Raw genomic sequence first — 19,991 nt, 5'->3', positions numbered from 1 at the left:
TAAATGAACGGATGATGTCATGGAAGAATATGACCAGTATTTTTCCCATAGTTGTTTAACACTGTTCCTGCATTAGAGAGAGAACACTGGAAACCAACACAAAAGAACCTCTTCAATTACCTAAAAAACATAATGAAAGTTTATTATAGATCCATATTTATCTTCTTTTAATTATTGATTATGGCTGTTAATATTAAGATGTACACATGGATAAAGTTTTGGTAGAGCATTGAGCCTCAAAGGTCATCTACTAAAAGAAAGTAGATGGCCAGAATAACTTTAAAAAGGTTCATCTGAAAAAAGACAAAAACATCGTGTTTACTCACCCTCATGTTGTTTAAATCCCAAATTACTTTTCTTTTGTGAAACATAACTCAGGGGTTTCCTGCTCAACAGTGAATGATGAATAAGAAAATGTGTACGTGCTGAACAGAGAAAAATATATTTGATCAATTTCTCTAAATAGAAGATCCTTTAAATGTTGTCATCTTTTAGTGGGCGTAAAAGTTATTTAGATCAGAGATCAAATCTAGCAAGACTTGTGTCTCAAATCCTGATCTGCAGGACTTTTCGTCTTACAGCACCTAATCTGAATAAGAACCTTCTTTTGAGTCTGTCGACCACAGACAGCAGACACACGGCACAATGAGAGGGTGCACTAGCAAGACACACAAAAGATAGCCAGAAACAGACACAAAAAATCGAAACTAAGCTTTGTTGAAGATTTGGAAGGATGGCCTCTTTTCCAGAAGCCTCGAATGGATCTTACATCAATGGCCTCGGTACAAATACGGCCCTGCCACGGGCAGGATTCATCACGCTATCTGTCCTCATGGCCCTGGCCTCCGTCACATCTATCGTTCTGAACATAACGGTTATCGTTGTGACCCTCCGGCACAAACAGCTGCGGCAGCCGTTGAATTTCGCCTTGGTCAATCTCGCCGTGGCCGACCTTGGGACCACGTTAACGGGGGGTCTGCCATCTGTGGTGACCAATGCTTTGGGCTACTACATTATGGGACGGGTCGGCTGTGTGTTGGAGGGGTTCTGCGTTGCTTTATTTGGTGAGTGTTGGGTTCATTCCAAATAATTTTAGAACGCATTATGTCATCTCCAATGGGAATATCTCGCTGGGCTTCCAGAACACACAATATGGCATCACTCAATTTTAATTATGCATTTCACTTTATTAGTCCCACTGGAAAACGCTATAAATACCTTTTAGCAGATGCTGCCTGAGGCAACCACGACTATCACTATCATGACCATCACTTTTTTTGTCATATACTGTAGATTTGACTGATCATTATTGAGTGACCTGCAAACTCTTGTTTAATGCGTTCTGTTGTATCTGTACAGGTATAACAGCACTGTGCACAGTGGCCCTGATCGCTGTGGAAAGGTTGTTTGTTGTCTGCAAGCCTCTGGGTACCATCACGTTCCAGGGCAGGCACGCCACAGGAGGGTTGGCATTATGCTGGCTGTGGTCTCTGATCTGGAATACTCCTCCTCTCCTCGGCTGGGGGAGTTACCAGCTGGAGGGGGTGGGAACTTCTTGCGGACCTGACTGGCAGGGTCGAGACCTGAAAAACGTGTCTTACATCATCTGCTACTTCTCACTTTGTTTTGCCGTGCCATTTGCCATCATTGTGATCTCGTACTCATGGCTGCTTTACACAATAAGACAAGTAAGATTGTATTCTACTTATGCTTAAATTGAATATCATTTCTTTGATTTGAGAGTTTATTGTATTTGCTGTCATATATCATACAGATATAAACTTAATTCTAGCAGTAATATTGTAAATAACCTAGCACCATCTAGTGTGGTTGGACATCACCATATCTTACCATTCTGTATCTATTGCCAAATGCAGCGATTATTGTAATATTATGTATTTAGGAATATTTAGTAAACCACTGTTGCATATGGCTTTATAATAGTTCGTAAAGGTAATGCTTCATGTTTGGAAAACTTCGCTGTCAATATCTTGTCATATTGTAAACAACCAAACTCTGTGTGTAATACAGTGAAAACATCAAAACTGCTGTAAACTTTCGTTTAACCTGAAAGTTAAATATCACTGAAACAGATGTCATTATATCACTTTAACATCTGTTACGTTAACTTAAAACATGCTTGTGCACATATTCAGCCTGATATTTAACTATAAACGTCATAGTATTTTTACAAGAGGTGTGTAAAACTGAACTTGCTGTCTGTTTTGTGTTTATTTTGACACGCCACTGTTACTGTAACTGTCCGCAAAAACGACTCTTCTGGGTTATGAAAAAATGGGCCATAGTACGGGATCAGCTGCAAACAATTAATAAAAACATAAATAAAAAATCAGCGTAAAGAGGCAGAGTTTATTATGTTGAAAAGATCTATTGCATTCCGTTATTAAATAAATGTTTGACGTAGATGTAAATTGTTTCAACAAACTAAGAAAATCCTCATTCAGTCTCAGAATTCTAATATGAAAACCTGTAGTCCATATTTTTTGCAGATTACTTCACTTATATATTAACCAACAAAGTTACAGATAGTTAGTTAGACATTTTTGGCATACAACTAGAACTATACTAGAACTGGTTAGTTCATAAGTTTAAGAACGTCCATTGACCTCCTGAATAAGCATTTGATCTCTAACAGGTAGCTAAAGTGGGCGGAGGGGCAGCGGCGAGGGCAGAGTCAAAGGTCACATGGATGGTTGTGATGATGGTGCTGGCCTTTCTGGTGAGCTGGATGCCCTATGCTGCTCTGGCTTTAACCGTCGTCTTCAACCCTGAGATCCATTTGAGCGCTCTGGTGAAGGTTGTCCCCATATACATGGCCAAAAGCAGCACCGTCTACAACCCCATGATCTACATATTCATGAACAAACAGGTGATTGATACTGCAACATTGAATTTATGACATACATTTTATTATTGCAGGCTAGGTCATTTAGCTAAATCGCATCAATACTCCAGATACGCATTTAAATGAATACTTCACATTATATATCTATAACTTTTACAGTTTCAGAGGTATGCAGTGCCACTTCTAATGTGTGGTAAAGATCCCTGGCCTTCAGAAGATGATGCATCAGAGCTTCAAACTGTCGTATCACCAGTCAACAAAATCAGCCCAGAATGACTCTGTACTGAGCCAAAAACTATAATGCTCTTTTAGACACTGTGAAAACCCATTAAACTATTCATATATATCATGCTTTTTTTATTAAAGACATCTTTCTTGATCGACATTAAATGACAGTACTGGACGTATGAATTCAGACGTTGGTCAAGCATCTGTGTACGAGCGTGGCTATTTGTATATGGATAGAAATAGACACAGTTTATTTCTTGTTTATTCATTAAGTTTATTCAGTATTAATCATTAGAAAATAAAATTTCAATATGGATTAAAATCAAGTCCAGGCCAAAATAAATAGGAAAATTACAAAACAAATGCATCCATACAAAACCTAGAGGGATATTAGAAGTCATCTGCTACGAAGAGAAACTCTTTTTTTCTTTTTCCTCAGGAATAAAAACCATAACAGAGCAAAGAGAAGGACTTTCAAAAGAAGAACATCACCACCACACATCGTTCCATTACTTTTATACATATGTTACACTATAATCGTATTTTCCTTACAGCATTATTCATAAAAATTATATAATAGTAGTAGCAACAACTCTAGATGAAAATGTGATAATCAACATATGTGGCTCTGTAAATGCGTATAATACTTTTTTCGTTTTTTGCTAACGCAAACGTTAACAATATACAAAGGAGTGCACCTTTATTTCTCCGTTCTCCTCATCTGTTCCAGCACTGAAAGGTGAAATGCGAATGACAAATATATATTCACTAAACCGTACGCACAGTCACAGAAAAATTACAAAAATCGCCCACCTTAATACACAAAATATGAATAGAAAACAAGGAAAACAAATTGCACGGTACAGTAATTTGTGCAAAGACGAACAGCAATGTGCTAAGAGTAAATTCCATTGGTAAATCAAGAACCAAATTTTCTTCTTTTCAGGAGTCCCTGACACGAGGTAAAAGTTCAATCTTTCCTTCAACAAGTTTTTTTAAAGTTTTTCCTTTATTAAAAATAATGCATATTTTATCGTCCTTACCAGTAGTTGCTACGAATAGTACAATGTGCCAAGAATGTGCATTGGTCCATTAACAAGATACAGTATAACTGACATGAAGACCAGAACACGATGTAGTTTTTTTCCGCTTGGATCATTTCAGAAGCCCTTTCGGATGTGCACACGCAGTGGTTGAACCCACAAGTTTCACGACAGTATTCGGTTGGACTGAAAAGCACAGTACTCTGCCAAAACACAAGAGATCACACTCATGAACATCACTTCTCACAAAACCCATTTCTTCCCTTTATTTACGCCGTACCAAAGCTCCGCGCTCCAGGGAAGTGGCCTTTGCAGTCAAACTTTTTTTACCCATAATGCTCAGCATTAATTTGTCTGTTGGAAGTGAGAGAAAGGTCAATTGAATCGCGTATTCCTGTACCGAGGTCTCTGGAAAATCCAAAATGTTATAGCTAAATATTATTCTATATATTATAAACAAAATGCTCACAAAAGGTCGCTTCAAATGCTGATATGTTTCCCCTGCACTAAAAGAGGTAACTGCAGAAGCCGGAGCTGCAATGAAGCAGTGAAATAAAACAAAATAAGTGAATGACACGAGAAATAATGCATGGGAAATTCGGATCTGTATTGCTTAACCAGTTTCTTGCTCTGCTCAAAGGAAAACAGTTCACCCTGAAATGTCCATTCCAAACCTACACATGTTTTCTGCAAAACAGAATTCCGTATTGCTTATAGTTGGTAATGTGGCAAGAAACATTGAACGTAAGTCAATATGACTTGTGCATTACATCCCGAATCTTCCAAAGCTTCACTGCAACTTCAAATACGTAACTGCCTATGCAAAGCTACCGTATGACTTAAGAAGACTAGGAATATACTGTACGTGTAATATACTTTATAAGCCATTGACGTCTTTTTGGAACATGACACAAGTTTTCAGAACAATTCAATAATGGCATAATATACATTTTTGGGTGAACTGTCCCTTTAACGTTGCATGATGGGAACATACACTTTAAACAACCTGAAACTTTCCCATCTCCTCATGGCTTCCGTCATAATCCTTATTATCATTATCTTCATAACAACCATTAAAGAACCTTAAGGAAGATTTGAATCCGTCCCCATCAAGGCGCGAAACACCCTGTGACGTCGGTGGAATTTAATTGCGATCTGAAATTAGCTTTGGGTTTCCCTCCGCAGTACTCGGGAATACGTTTGCTATTCATAGATCAGCTAGCGGCAGCAGGCTTCTCCGTGTGGCAGCATTTTCCTGGCGAGGGCCGTACAGTTTAATTGCAGACCAATGAAGCAGCATTGTTAATGCGCATTTACCGTCGCACCTTCCTGCGCACCTCCCCTGCACAAAATATGCAACCAAACGTCGACAGACTCCTTTAATAAACACACGAACACGATTAAGACACTATTCTGTTAAGCCCTACGAAACGCTCCTTAAAGGAGGTTGACTTTAGTGACCCATACTGCATGCTGTAGATTTGAAAGGAACACTACTTATGAAACGGAAAGGACTTGCATATTTTGTGCGGGTAACCTCATAAAAAATTGGCTTGTTTTGTTCTAGATTTCACAAACGAGTATGCATACTAGCAAAGAATAAAGGCAGAGGATTTAATCAGGTACAGTACCTATCAAAAAAACACCGAACGTCGTCTTGTAATGCGATTAACATCAATAAGGATTAATATTGCTGATCTCTTTTTTTTTGTACAGTACATAATTACAAAATATATAGCGTCTCTTTACAAAGTTCTTCTTTTGCCTTATATTACAAGTAATTTACAGCATATTATGAAATATCAAACAGGCTATCCTAAATAAAAAAAATAACCTGCCTGCTAGTGCATTCAACACAAATGCTGAAATCGTCTTGTAAAGTTTGTCCAGTTTACCACATACCAGCATGATATCCTTATTGTAAACCAGTGTTGTGTAATAAGCGTTTGTTCTCTAAAATATGCAGTTTGCCTTATCGTTTCTAAAATAAAGTATGGGTCGTACGTTCAAACTAAAGCCTTTGAGGAGGGATATGCCATACTTAGCTTGCAACGTGCTTGATATGCAAAACCCTTAAAGTGACTGAGGTAATGACATATATCCGCTCTGATTGTCATCACCTTGGAAATAGCCCGCCCCCGGGTCCCTCACCTCGCTGCTCACTGGTCCATTTCCAGCAGTGACAGTACAAGCAGCCAATTAAAATTCACTTCCAGAGCTTAACGTCGTTGAGCGGTCCCCGCGATCGCGTCCGATTCGCCAGTTCACATGACTCCTTGTGGGGCGAGACAGAATCGTCTGTGCTTTCGGTGCCTTTCCGTTCCGCTGTGAAGGCACTTCTTTAGGTAGTAAGCCAATAAATATACTTTATTTTCATTTGATCAGTTTTCAAAGAACGTGCTTATCTGTTAGCAGATGCTATAAAGTGGTAATGCATATCATTTCATCCGCCAGGTCCTCCTCGTACCGCGGCCGAGGTTCAGGCTCCGGTTCCTCGTCGCTGTAACTAGCTGACACGTCCTGTAGCTCGTAGTCTTTGTGGTCGAGTATGGGAAACACGTTGACGCCGTTGACCGCTGGCGTGATGGTGCCGTTCAGGAGATGGCTGGCGGCACTTTCCATTTCGTCAATGGTCATCTCGCACGCGTCGGCGATCTCGTGCTTCGTGGCCGACACAAACTTTGGATCTTTGGCGTAGCGACCCAGACCTTCTGATATCAAGACCTAATGGATGAAAAGAGGAGAAGCATTATTAATAAACCTTAAGATCAATTAACCGAATAGGTACAAAAGTTCATATTTTCTGTGACGGTCGAAAACGTTTTGTCCTGAAACTGAAAAGTTTTTTTAAAGCGGACAGTGTCCTATCTGGCCTGGTTACCATTAACTCACATGGGGTTTTAAGTAGGTTGTTAAAGTCCAAGAGAAATCAAAAATTACAATGCAATTTTTTTCATTAAATATTGCAGCGTTTATTGTAAACAGTTTATCAATGTGGGTTATTCTCTTTTAAAAAATGTATGTGCCCTCATAAACTTAAGTTAAAATCTGAAAATGCACTTCCTTCCTGTAATGACTTTCCACCTTAAATGACTTATGTTAAGGCGGAGCATACGTTAACTCCTCCCCTTCAACTGTCAGTCGGCTGCCAGTTCCATTTCAAAATGAAACAGCAGTTTTTATACATCCAATCGCAGAGTAAGATGAAAGCCATGCCCACTATTTTTCTCATTAGGAATTCAATTTCACCTGGAAATGCGTCAAAATACGGAAGTAAAATTGTATCAAATGTACATAAAAAATCTGTAAAAAAACAATCCTGTAGATATTAGAAGTACTACATATAGAAGTGTTTTACTTCTTGTTTAAATGTTTCATCTGCATTTAATCTGCTTTGTAAAGTGTCAGAGGAACTAATACATAAGCATCTGAGATATATATCAAGTAACAAAAAAAAATTATAATTACAAATATATTATATAAAAAAAAGTGTGTCACCCAGTCTTCCATCCAAGACTGTCCAAAACACAAATGACGAACAGGAGATTTTGGACTCACCGCCTCCACCAAACTAGTGGCACTGCCTCTCTTTTGATGGTACTGGTTTCTGTACTCCGGTGGGACCTGCAGGTGAATAGGTGAGTAATTCCTCTGCTGGTACTCGGGGTCATCCGTGTACCACAAGCTCTTTCTGACGGATGATCGACTGCCGCTCACGCTGTCCCTCAAAGGGCGGTCCACGCGGATCATGGGCGTGTAGTACGGCGTCCGGTCTTTACTCGCTGGAGTGGGTGGAGGTGACGCCCATGATCTGGTAGATCGTGTTGGTGAAAGCTTGTGAGCCCTGCTGGAGTCTAGACCTGCTACTGCCATCACCTGGTACGGTGGACGTACAGCGGTTTTAATGTTACTGTATTATTACAGTGGATCAAAAATAAACATTCACGTATAAACATTCGTCAAATGTACATGACAATTTGCCTAATATTGTGGTGTGCTTAGAAGTTAAACGTTTTTCAGTTTTTCCTTGCAACAATGCAAAATTGAAAAACTGAAATTTTAAATATAAAATAATTGATTAGTATTTATAATGTATTCTATTCTATTACTTTTGGAAAATGAATTTGCAAAAGTGTTTATGTTACCTGGTGTTGCATGAGATGTAAGGGTAGAGCGGTACGCTGGTGAGGAAGGTCATCTTGACTATTCTGCCTTCGCAAACACTCAAAATTAAAGGATGACCTCCGTTGACCTGTGGAAGTATTCATGTATGAAAGTGTAAATGTGGCAAAAACACGGATCTTGTTTCCACTGAATATTTTCTCAATTATGACTTCAAAACCTTTTCAAAACGCATATTTTCTTCAAAAAGAAAAGTGGCTTATTGCTTTATTTGACTCTAGAAAAACTTGCCTTGTGGTGTTGGAGGAAGCAATCTTCTCTTTGGCGACCTGTGTGAATCATGATAAAGGGGCTGCTCATCATCGTCATAGTGACCGTCAGGATGGTGATAACCCCGCGGCGTCTCGTACTCCTGGTCACTGTTGGGGAGCCTGCGAAAAGTTGTCCCATACATTAGGACAGATTCATATGACACATGCTTCGAGGTCAATTCATCTCTTTAAACGAGGTTTATTATAACATTTACGAGGTTTTCAATAAACTATCATAGAGCAGGTTTTGGCAACAGTGATCGGAATTGTTTTACCTATCAGCAGACAGCATGTTGTCATCTTCATAAAACTCATCTCCGCTGTAATACTCCACTGAGTAGCGATCTTCATCGCACTCCTCCTCACGGCGTATTGTTGGCCGTCTTCTGTCGCTGCCGTTTGACCTGTGTAAAGGTCAGAAGTCGGTCAGATTTGAATTAACGTGTCATTGAGAACTATGCACGATCATGCAGACGTGTGTGTCCGGAGGGTAATAACTTGATAATGAACGAGCATTTTAATTAATCTTTTGATAACTTTATTATGGTAGTTTTTGAGTTATTATGGCTTAATTGAAAACAAATATATTAATTGTAATGCACAATACAAAGCTCACTTCAATCCCACTTAAATAACTTTAATGTAAATAGCTACTTTGTATAACAACTTTTTTGAACATAGCTTAATTGGTGTGTACTGTAACTACTTTTTTAAAGTAAATTATTTTAAATTACATTTTTTATTTTGTTAATTGTAAAATGAATACTTTTTGATAATTGTATTGAATATATATGGGGATTTTCCTGGCTAAATAAAGGATAAATTAAATATAATTACTTGAAAATGTCTCCCCCACTACTTGTACCTGATTTTAATCAATTAAGTTCATCGAAATTCAAATTGAAGAATGGAAAATAAAAACTGCGCTAGTGAGCTTGTACATTGAAATGCAGAACAGACTTGCTTTCACAGCCTTATATAGATTTGCATCAAATAAATATAGCATCTACCCAAAGGTCTACAGACTAACATTCCTACAGTGGTGAACATAAAGGACAACTCTTATAACACAATGACAAAAAACGTACTTGGGAAAAAACGAACACGGTGTATTAAGTATTCATGTTCATATAAAGCAGGTAGAACTAACGCGTCATCCTTTACGTCAACCACTGTTTGGTTAGTGCCACATGCAGCAAGCCCCGCCCCTTCATACCCAATCATAACACAGACATTCGAAGATTCATCCTAGTTTGCACTTAGTGCATAAAACACTATATGCTTTCATAGTCAACGTGTGCGTGTTTATTCAGCCGTGTCCCCAATGGCACCCTGAACACTTGTGATCCTCTCTTTGATCTCAAGAACCGCTGGTAAGTCCACGCTAGTGAGGGCTTCTAAAAAGGGCACATGTGGATGACATTAAATGTTCAAACGGCACACATAACACCCTATAGTCTTGCAGACAGAGAAACCATGGCCACAAGTGCACATCAAGAGCGCAATTGGGTGCCGAGCTGTTTAAAACTGTTCCTGCTCATTGAGCAACCCTGCTACCCAACGACTACAATTCAGCTTCTCATCTCGTTTCTTTTTCTACAAGCAATAATACCTGTTAAACCAGCTGAAACATACCTAACATAGGTCTCATAGTAGCGCCTTCTGCTCCAGAAAGCAGAGAGATGCAAGAGAAAGTATTTGGGTTAGGAAGGAGAAAGACAAGAGAGAAAGGTGAAAAAACACAGGGGAGGTGGAAAGGGAACATATTTGATACGGTAAATACAGTATGTGAGGCTGTTTCCTCGCTCGGTTTAATTGCTTGGTCTGAACCTAAGAGTGAAACATCAAAACACCAATCCACATGGATGAATAAAAAAATACCAATAACCTTTGCCCATTAGGAGTTCTGGGCTTGTCGTATTCTCCATAATACGATCCTGGGTAGCCATTGGCGGGCACATGCTCGTAGAACCGATTGTGCCCTCCGTTGGGTAGACTGGAAATGTTGGCATTGTTGAGATTGATGTTTGTCGACTTGGGCGACTTGTTGTAGGAATTGTGATGATGGTGATGATGGTGGTGATGGCGATGATGATTTTGCTGCGCCATGGCATTGGCGCGACCCAGCCGCCCCACGGGTTGCTCCATGTGCGCGTAATGTGGGGGTGGCTGCACCTGCAGGGGGCGCTGTGTGGCGTTCGTCTGATGGCCGGAGCTCCTCCTGGGATCTCCGTTTATATGATTGAGGTGGTTGCCGAACAGCCCCCCGTTTCGCTGTGAACAAATACTTGTGATCATAGGGTCGAAAAAACCTGCACTGCCAAAGAAATGACTGTTTGTTTGAAAGTATTTTATTGTCATTTTTATATGATCTCATGGTAAACATAGGTTCAAAAGGAGGTAAAATGGCATATAGCAGTGGTTCTCAACTAGTGGTTCGTGACCCGGGTTACAGGTTTGTCATCATGATGTTCAAAACGGTTGAAAATTCCATAAAATAATTGTTATTTATTATAAATTTCATACAGAATTTACTAATAATTAATATGAAACCTTGAATATACGAAGCGAAGTAAGTTTTCACCGATTGATGATGATACTATCTTAATTAAAATGTCGATACACAAATAAATTAAATGAAAAATACATAAATAAACAAATGATTTTCAAGCAAATATTTATTTTAAATTATATATAAATATATAATACAATAAAAACATATTTCTAATAAATATGTCCCTTATTATAGCCTATTATTTTGCATTCTATTTGGCCTATCCAGTTCTTGGTAATGATAATACATTCACGGTTTGATTTTAAGGATATTTACGTGTGAATTTAGTATAGCAGTCGTAAAGGAACACATGTGGAGAACCACTGGTATATGATGCGAGTAAATTCAAACTTCATTTGAATTTGTATTTGAGTGAAATGAACTGAATTTGAGATCAAGAGATCGGCTGAATTACATTGAATTTATATATAACACTTTAGCATTACTGACAAAACTAGGATATATGATGAAACCTTCCATAAAATCAACAAGAATACTACAGTGCAACCTCCGATGTCAAACTTTAAGTGCGTCAGCTTCAGGCCTAGATGAATTTATCCCTGTACACTGTCTTAATCCAATTGATAAGCTTGTACGACCTCCGGGGATGGCGCACAACTCATTGAAAGAAACCCTTGCTCTTAAAAACAACTTCCATTTTGACCAGGCAGTAAAATTGAGAAAATGAGGTGCAGATCGAAAAGGGAAAAGGGTGGAGGTCATAAAAGTTGAGTAATTTACCCTATAAATTTCTTCGTCCTCCTCGGGTATAAAGTCTACTAGCTCGTCATCCTGCAGGTCACACGATATCGCGCGGCGAATTTCTGGCCCAATGTCATGCAGCGTACGGAGGCCGGCCTGTAACCGTGACGACAGGATAGCTAAAGATGGAGCCACTTCAACAGCATGGACACGAAAATGGTGACCGCTGACAAGTCTCGTAAACACACTAAGGGGTCGGTTCACAGGACAAATCGACACAAACAGGCTTTCACGAGACAGTACCGGACAGGACAAATTCATGAAAGATGAAACAATCACATTAGACAAAGAGTAAGACACACAAAAGGGCACATATTCTGGACTATTTGATCTAATAATATACTAAACTCTACCTTATTTATCTATAATATTTAGCCAATAATTGATATCTTATCAAATCTGGTATTGTTAACCACACTAAAACCCTCTGAACAAAGACTAACATGAAGTCACGTGAAGTCAAACACACAGAGGTGTTTGAATTATGAAAATGGATCAAAACATTTTAAAAGGATGATACGTGAATTCTGAAGTGATGCTAAATCAATACAAACACTTCAAACTAAATATGCAACAGACACGAATGCACATACAGATCACCATAATCACACTGAGGGATATTCAAGCTCAAACACCATTTGAACCTCAAACACAGTACAGGTACAGTACAGGTACAGTTCAATCTTATGGGGCATTCACACTGACAGTGATTGGCAGCGACCTATTGCAATGCAAGAGAATTGTTCTTTATGCAAATGAGCAATTATGTGTTTTGACGCTTAACAATGGGAGGGGAGATAGCAGGGCATATCTGCAAATGGGGTATCGCCGGTACCCTGAAAACAAAAGCCACGATTATCGGATAACAGGAAATAATGCAGCACCCGTTTAAAGTTTTGCCTTGAGAACTACAATGATAACAAACTCGCTCTTTAATTGCTACACTCAAATGCGTGACTTGTTGGCAAACAAGGAGAATACACATTTAAGATGAACTTGACTGATTTGTTCATAAAAAAACGAAACATTATGATGGGTACCGTGATAATATCGCCACGGCGGATTCGCTCGACCATGAAGCGAAAAATGGGATAGTGTGACAGCCCTATCTGCAAACTGAACGTAATTGTTAAAACATTTATCTTTATAAAATAATTCAATATTTTAAATAAACACACGGCTGTTTTTTCAGATAAACTTATGCACCTTGACTCCCACAAATGTGATTGCAGTCCGTAACTTCCCTAACAATCCGTTTGTTAAAAATGATTAAATATATATTGGTGTAGAAAGAAACTACAAAAATTATTCATAAATTAATGAATCAGTTACATTTCTATAGCGCTTTTCCGGGCGCTCAAAGCGCTTTACTATGAAGGTGGGAATTCACCTGGATGATGCGACGGCAGCCATATTGCGCCAGAACGTCCACCACACACCAGCTTATTGGTGGAGAGAAGACAATTAATACATATGGGGATGATTAGGAGGCCATGATGTATATATAGGCGAATTAGTCCAGGATTAATCGAAGGGCATCCTGGGATTTTTAATGACCACAGAGAATCAGGACATCGGTTTAACGTCTCATCCTAAGGAGCGGGGATTTAAAAAATGAACGGTTAAAACGCTCTCGCACTTAAAATAATAATTTAGGAGTTTCACTGTCGGGTACGATCACGCAAGAAATGTCAGTCCAACATTATTATTTGACATTTCAATGTAAAGAAGACTATGTAGAGTGATCTGCAATTTTATGTTGAAACAGAGATGTCGATAGGTAGTCCAGCATTTTAATCACTGCCAGTGCGTAAAACCCATACATACACATGAAATAGACAAACGTTGAGAATGAACGTTTTAAGAGAGAGCATGTCACGCATCAAAATAAGAAACAACTTCAATATAAAAACACTCACCTGCAGGGCAATGGCCGTGTTGTTCTGAGCTGGGTGGACGCCCACCAGACCTTCTTCTTTGCGTTTCTTGAATTTCCTAAAGTAGTCCTGTATCAGGAAAGTGGCATAGAACTTCCCCACGGTTACCTCATCATCTACGTGAACAGACCACACACACGGCTTCAACGCGGGCGCACACACCTCAGTGGTGTCGCACGTCCAGACAGAATCTGATGCTAAGTCATACTGCCTTTGTTTTTATGAAGAATAACAGCAGAAGTAAATAAATCTTAGAAATGTACTTTATGATTACATGAATGGCTCTTAAAATGTGACCCACGTCTTAATAATAAAGACACACAGTTTCATCTAACAAAAAGCACACATACACTATAGAATAAAAGTCCTTGCTTCAGAAACGTAGTGTTTTTGTTAAACATGACTGCCTTTATTATTTATTATATAAATACCAGGTCACATTCAATGAGCTCTTCATGCAGAAATACAGATTATTTCTGCTAATTTATTACGTAACCTACAAACCCCACAGAAAGTTGTGTCTCCAACTGTCAAACAGACATAAGCCTATTGTAAATGATCTACGCTATATTAGAAATAGCAAAGCATCAGCCAAAAGATATGCGGTTTATTTTTAGAAAAGCTAAGCAATCTAACTTCACTACAATCTAGTCCTATATGCATTAATGGTGTATTAGGAACATGCAAGCAAGCGGTACTGAGCAAAACGTCTGTGCACATTACTGTGTGTGCGTGTGTGTTAAATGCTGTATGTTCAGAGACAGGTTTTGTATAAGCGTGAATGACCATGTGTGTGTAAATGTGCACATCTACAAGGTTGTGTGTGTGAGAGAGAAACATTCTGAAGCAGGGGTCTGTCTCACTTTTTAAACAATGTTTGGGGACACACCAGGAAAGAAGAGGCAACATTAGTTCCATGCCACCACCCTAAAACAGAATTGCTTCAGAATATTCGGACGATTTAAACTTGTACATAAACAGGAAAAGAGTTAATGAGGAACAGAAGCTGTGGAGAAGCTCAAGCAGATAAAGAGAGAGAGAGAGACAGATAAAGCAGTAGAGAGAAAGAAAAACAGAGAGACATATTTTTAGAAGGACAACGCATGCCAGTGTTGCCATGCAAGCCCGAAGCCCAAACACACGCACCAAACATATCTTCATTCACCTGCCTTTACACACATACACGCACGCACACACGCTACTTAGGATCCAGAGCATACATGACACACATGTAACATAACACATCGCAGAGAGCCGAACAGGAGAATAAGACTGGAACAGCAGGACAAAGCTGGTGTGTGTGCGTGTGTGTTGTTTTCATGACATATGTGTGTGTGTGTGTGTATGCTAAGTGGACTATTAGGTTTGAAAAGAAAGGCATCTTAATGACATTCGAATGAATATCGGCGCATTTCTTAGACTGATATGACTGACCACCAGCAGGGGGCACCACTTGATCCAGAAGTTTCATGCTGGTTCTCTTCCAGATCTTCTTAATGACGGCCCGGAGCTCTTCGTTGGCCTGCTCCAAGTTACCTGCATCACAACATATTATTAACACAACTACATTATTGCTACCCTTAAGGTCCAGTGTGTAATGTATTTGGAGGATCTATTGACAGGAATGCAAGATAAAACACATAACTAGTCTTCAGAGGCGTATAAAGATGTTTTTGTTATCTACATACACCGCGGGTCCCCTTACATGGAATTCGCCATGTTGTTTCTACAGTAGCCCTGAACGGACAAACTGCTCTACAGAGCGCGTTTGGTAAATATACGTCATCTCCTTCGGCAAAGAAAGCAAAAATGTGGAGACATCTTAGTTCTGTATCAGCCACCGTAGTGCTTCGAAAGGGAGGGGGAGCGGTGGAGTGAGCAGTTGGTTTTGCAATTTGCAACCTCACCACTAGATAATGCTAAATGTCGTGCACTGGACCTTTAACAGACTTTATTTATATTTTCCAAGCAATTGTTCACCTTCTGTTTTGATCTTCAAGGCTGTTCTCACGAGAGCAAAAAGTGTGGCATTGAACATGACCGTCCCGTCGCTGTTGAGAGGCATGTTCATCGCAACCAGTCTCTGAAAGAATGAGAGAGCTGGGTTGAGTGTGTTTGCACATAATGTTTGTGTGTGTGTGTGTGTGTGTGTGTTTGTATGTCTTACCTTGCAGGCGACTCTGTGAGGACAGAGTTTGCCAAAGCCCAGCGGAGGCTGAATGCGTCGCAACAGCGTCACAACATCCAAATGTTTTATTCGACCTCTGAGGTTAAAAGAACGACACTGACTGTTAAACACGACTGAGATCTCAAATATGTTTGGCAAAAACAAAAGAGAAGGTGACATTTTGATAAATCTGAAAAGGACACTAGGCAGAAGTCTCCCCTTGCTTGTCATTTAAGTTAACTGCACTGAAGCATTTAAAACATTAATGAAATAGTTCTTTCCTACACATTTACACGTCCTTACTTGGCCTCTGGGTCGTACTCTGACCAAATCCTCTTGAATTCATCAAGGTGATGCGGTCCCAGAATTGACCAATCACGGGTCAGATAGTCAAAGTTGTCCATGATGACAGCCACAAACAAATTAATGATCTAAAATGACAAAGAATTATTAATAAAATGTTTCCTCGGAATTTATTTGTATCATTATTTGTAAAATGTGCAAATAAAGTTGATTCTGATAATGTAGTGTGTGAGACAATTTAGTAAAAAATGAAAATCTATTCTTCATCATTTCTTCAGCAGAACGCAAAAACAAAACACAATGTTGGTAACCAAACAACATTAGACCCCATTGACTTCCATCGTACGGACACAAAACCACTGAGACATTTCTCAAAACATCTTCTTTTGTGCTCGACGGATGAAAGAGTCCTTTACAGGTTTTTAGGGTGACAACAGAATAATTAGATTTGGGTGAGCTGTTTCTTCAATGTCAATGTAAGTGTATAAGGCTTGCAACAATGACAGCCGTTTATATTTAACTACATGAAGAATGAATAGGGATTCTCCATTATTCGGGTCATGTGTGTACCAGGAAGGCGCAGAGCATGTAGAAGGTTATGAAGTAGATGATGGCAAAGTTGCTTCCACAGGTCATCTCTTCACCAGGATTATAGTCTGATTCCGGGTCACACAGTTTTCCCGGCATACATGCCAACATGATATCCTGCCAGGCTTCGCCTGTCGCACATCTGCACCCAAACACACACAAAATATTCTATTAAAGGTCTAAAGAGGTTTAACCAACACACACGGCTTAAAATCCTGCACTGTGACATCACCTCAAGGGCTTTTATTCTGTTTACTGACCTGAAGAGCAACAGCACGGCCTGCGGAAACGTCTGGAAGTTGTTGTTTCTGTTGATCTGTGTGTGGTCCACCATTGCAATCTTCCCAAACATCTGAAGGACAAGTTAAACTTTCTAATAAAATAATTAGGACTTTTGTCCCCCCTTCTAGATGAACTGTTATTTAGTCTAAATTATTATCTGCCCATATCCACCTGTACATTAATGTTCATAGTGTTAATGTTCATAGTATATAGTCATCTGTATATATTGTTCATAGTACATACCTACTGTAAAATATTTTCATAGTCCATGCCCACTGTATAATATTTTCCTAATATTGTATTCTGTATTTATTCTAACTGTATATCCTGAACTTGCTAACTGCACTTCTGGTTAGACCTAAACTACATTTCGTTACACTGTACTTGTATATGTGTAATGACAATAAAGTTTAATCTAATCTAGTCTAATCTTATTGCCTGTGGTTTCATAGTTTAGAAGGACTTTATGGAGTTTGTGTGTTCATGTACGCACCCTCATGTCATTCCAAACCTTATTTTAAAGAACGTTGGTAACCAAACAACACTGAACACCTTCGACTTCCATTGTATTCACACAACCACTGAGATATTTCTCAAAAACGTTTCACAGAAGAGTCACATTTTGAACGACTTGAAGGTGAATAAATGACAGAATGTTTGTTTTTGGGTGAACTATTCAGATGTTTCGTTTTGGAGTTTAGGAGAATCACAGACAGAAACAAATTGTTCGTTTCTTAAAACAATTGTTAAAATACATAAAGAATATGGAGCTGTAAAATGAATGTGGATCCTAAAATAATCTGGATTTGGGCCTAAATCTTTAATGTTATATTGACTCTTGTTTGCAAACTTGGTAAATCTGAAATTTTTGGTTACTTTACTTAAAGAGATAAAAGTTTCCATTTGCTCTCCATTAATCTCACAGATCTCATCTTTGATTTTTCTTTCTTATGGGCTAAAATAAAAATATGAGAACTGACTAAAGCGGTTTAAACTTTTTTTTTCTTCATAATATGCATACATGCAACAGAATATCAATACCGACCTGCATGCCAATCACAGCATAGATGAAGAAGAGCATCGCTATCAATAAAGCCACATATGGCAGAGCCTATAAAAAGAGATGATGTTTAATATCAAAAGCTATAAAAGCATAAAAACATGAGGTTATAAACCTACTTTAGAGATCCTTTGATGGGAATAATAACTGGCTTTCTGACCTGGAAGGACTTGATGAAGGTCCAAAGGAGGGTTCGAATCCCCTCTCCTCTGCTCAGCAGCTTGACCAATCGCATGACTCGGAAAAGCCGAAAGAAGGTGATGGAGATGCGAGCGCTGTCCTCCGTGTTCTACGAGGGGTGGAGTCAGTGTTAGCCAACCAATTAAAATACAAGACTAACACAGGGCATCTGGCTATACTGAAGCAGTCAAACCAGCATAGGGCAGCACATTGTAGTTTAAAAACTGAATAATAAATCAAACAATTAGTGCAATTTTTTTCTTCACTCAACAATTTCTATGCTGTGCACTTAAGACTGGTTTGACTTAAACTCAGCCAAAGACTCTGTGTTTCAAGCTTACATCCTAGAGAGAAAGGAAGGGGACAGTCGGGGGCATGCTGGATAAAGAAAACCTTGCCATACTTGACACGCATTGGCACAAGCATGACTCCCTCGAACCAGTTACTTCATGCCAGCTTACATCGGGCCCCCGCACCTCACGGTTGAAAGGTCAGTTTGAGGTCACGATCTTACCTGAGCGACCTGACCTGACCTCAGGGGCCCTGACCATGCAGCAGTGTCAGCGATACAAACGTGAGGGGCCGACGACCCCACACACACTCACACACAGTTCATCACGTTTGGGTGACACTCTCCCTAATATAGTCAAACGAAATCAAACCAAAACAAGATCTTGACAAACCAAACGCAAAGATATCAAACTTAAAACTAAAAGCAAACAAAGCCATGAAGGCAAGTAATTAAGGTAGGGGTGGGTAGAGATGAGAGGTAATAATGTTTTAATAAAAACTCCAGAATTCAAAAGGAAACCTGAAAACAATGCTAAACTGGATTTTAAAACTGGGCAAAAAAACCCAAGAGGGGCAGAAATTCTTACCCCCGACTCATCCACCTGAGGTGCCTCTGTGGGCTTTAAAATCAAAGACTATGAATTAATCGCTCGCACAAAACGTTTGGGCGATCACTTAAGCTTTCACGCTCGTAACATTCACAGACACACAGAAGCTACTGTATAACATAAACCATACTGTAACATTTCTAACACACGCTTATAACAGTAAGAAAACAAAAAGAAAGAACAGACACTTCTCCGTAAGCTCGTCCTGCTTATAGTGACTGAAAACTGAACAGCAATAGGAGACAAGACTGTAATCACTCGAGGGGCTTATGTAACCTGAAGGTTCATCACATGACCTTATTTACACCCTGTGGATTATATAAGCAATAGCAGACAACAGTACGTACAGCACACGCACACATTACAGGACTAGCACACTTGTATACAATGAACAACTTTGTATACAAGACTTTATCCAATAAACTATATCTGACACTAACACAGAAACATTCACTTAAAATACGAATGAAATGTCACGAAACAGTCAAATAATACTTCAAAAACAATAGAACTGATAATAACAGCAGCCAAACGACTCTTTAAATAAACCATAAACTGGATAAGTGTTGCCGTAGATGTCTAATTCTGTTTTACATTTTAAATTCAGCAACCTGTAGGAAAAAGACTGGCTTATAAATACACTGTACGCTATTCATAAATACAAACACAAAATACATACTTCAACAATC

The 19,991-nt window shown here is 39.1% G+C and overlaps 2 protein-coding genes across 2 annotated transcripts in view; one reads left to right on the top strand and one right to left on the bottom strand.

Moving 5' to 3' along the window:
- The first annotated feature begins 577 nt into the window (after positions 1–577).
- On the top strand, positions 578–3,411 carry parapinopsinb (parapinopsin b). Its single transcript, XM_079482854.1, has 4 exons — positions 578–1,064; positions 1,360–1,688; positions 2,657–2,890; positions 3,026–3,411. The coding sequence occupies exons 1-4, from the start codon at positions 734–736 to the stop codon at positions 3,140–3,142; spliced, it is 1,011 nt and encodes a 336-aa protein (XP_079338980.1). The 5' UTR covers positions 578–733; the 3' UTR covers positions 3,143–3,411.
- cacna1da (calcium channel, voltage-dependent, L type, alpha 1D subunit, a) overlaps positions 3,361–19,991 on the bottom strand; it is a gene marked incomplete at its 5' end in the record, with an annotated part of 60,113 nt that continues 43,482 nt past the window's right edge. The window contains 18 exons of the mRNA XM_079482853.1: positions 3,361–6,861; positions 7,696–8,013; positions 8,283–8,389; positions 8,551–8,690; positions 8,846–8,974; positions 10,206–10,232; positions 10,459–10,844; positions 11,866–11,982; positions 13,806–13,939; positions 15,258–15,359; positions 15,804–15,906; positions 15,991–16,087; positions 16,294–16,421; positions 16,864–17,023; positions 17,142–17,233; positions 18,209–18,274; positions 18,384–18,512; positions 19,282–19,314. Coding sequence (XP_079338979.1) covers positions 6,556–6,861; positions 7,696–8,013; positions 8,283–8,389; positions 8,551–8,690; positions 8,846–8,974; positions 10,206–10,232; positions 10,459–10,844; positions 11,866–11,982; positions 13,806–13,939; positions 15,258–15,359; positions 15,804–15,906; positions 15,991–16,087; positions 16,294–16,421; positions 16,864–17,023; positions 17,142–17,233; positions 18,209–18,274; positions 18,384–18,512; positions 19,282–19,314 — 2,574 coding nt within the window. The 3' untranslated portion in view covers positions 3,361–6,555. The remainder of the gene's footprint in view (positions 6,862–7,695; positions 8,014–8,282; positions 8,390–8,550; positions 8,691–8,845; positions 8,975–10,205; positions 10,233–10,458; positions 10,845–11,865; positions 11,983–13,805; positions 13,940–15,257; positions 15,360–15,803; positions 15,907–15,990; positions 16,088–16,293; positions 16,422–16,863; positions 17,024–17,141; positions 17,234–18,208; positions 18,275–18,383; positions 18,513–19,281; positions 19,315–19,991) is intronic.

This window comes from Barbatula barbatula, assembly GCF_947034865.1.
Source record: "Barbatula barbatula genome assembly, chromosome: 20".
Lineage (NCBI taxonomy): Eukaryota > Metazoa > Chordata > Actinopteri > Cypriniformes > Nemacheilidae > Barbatula > Barbatula barbatula.
Note: the sequence above shows the minus strand (reverse complement) of the source record. Positions and strands in the feature narration are given on the sequence as shown.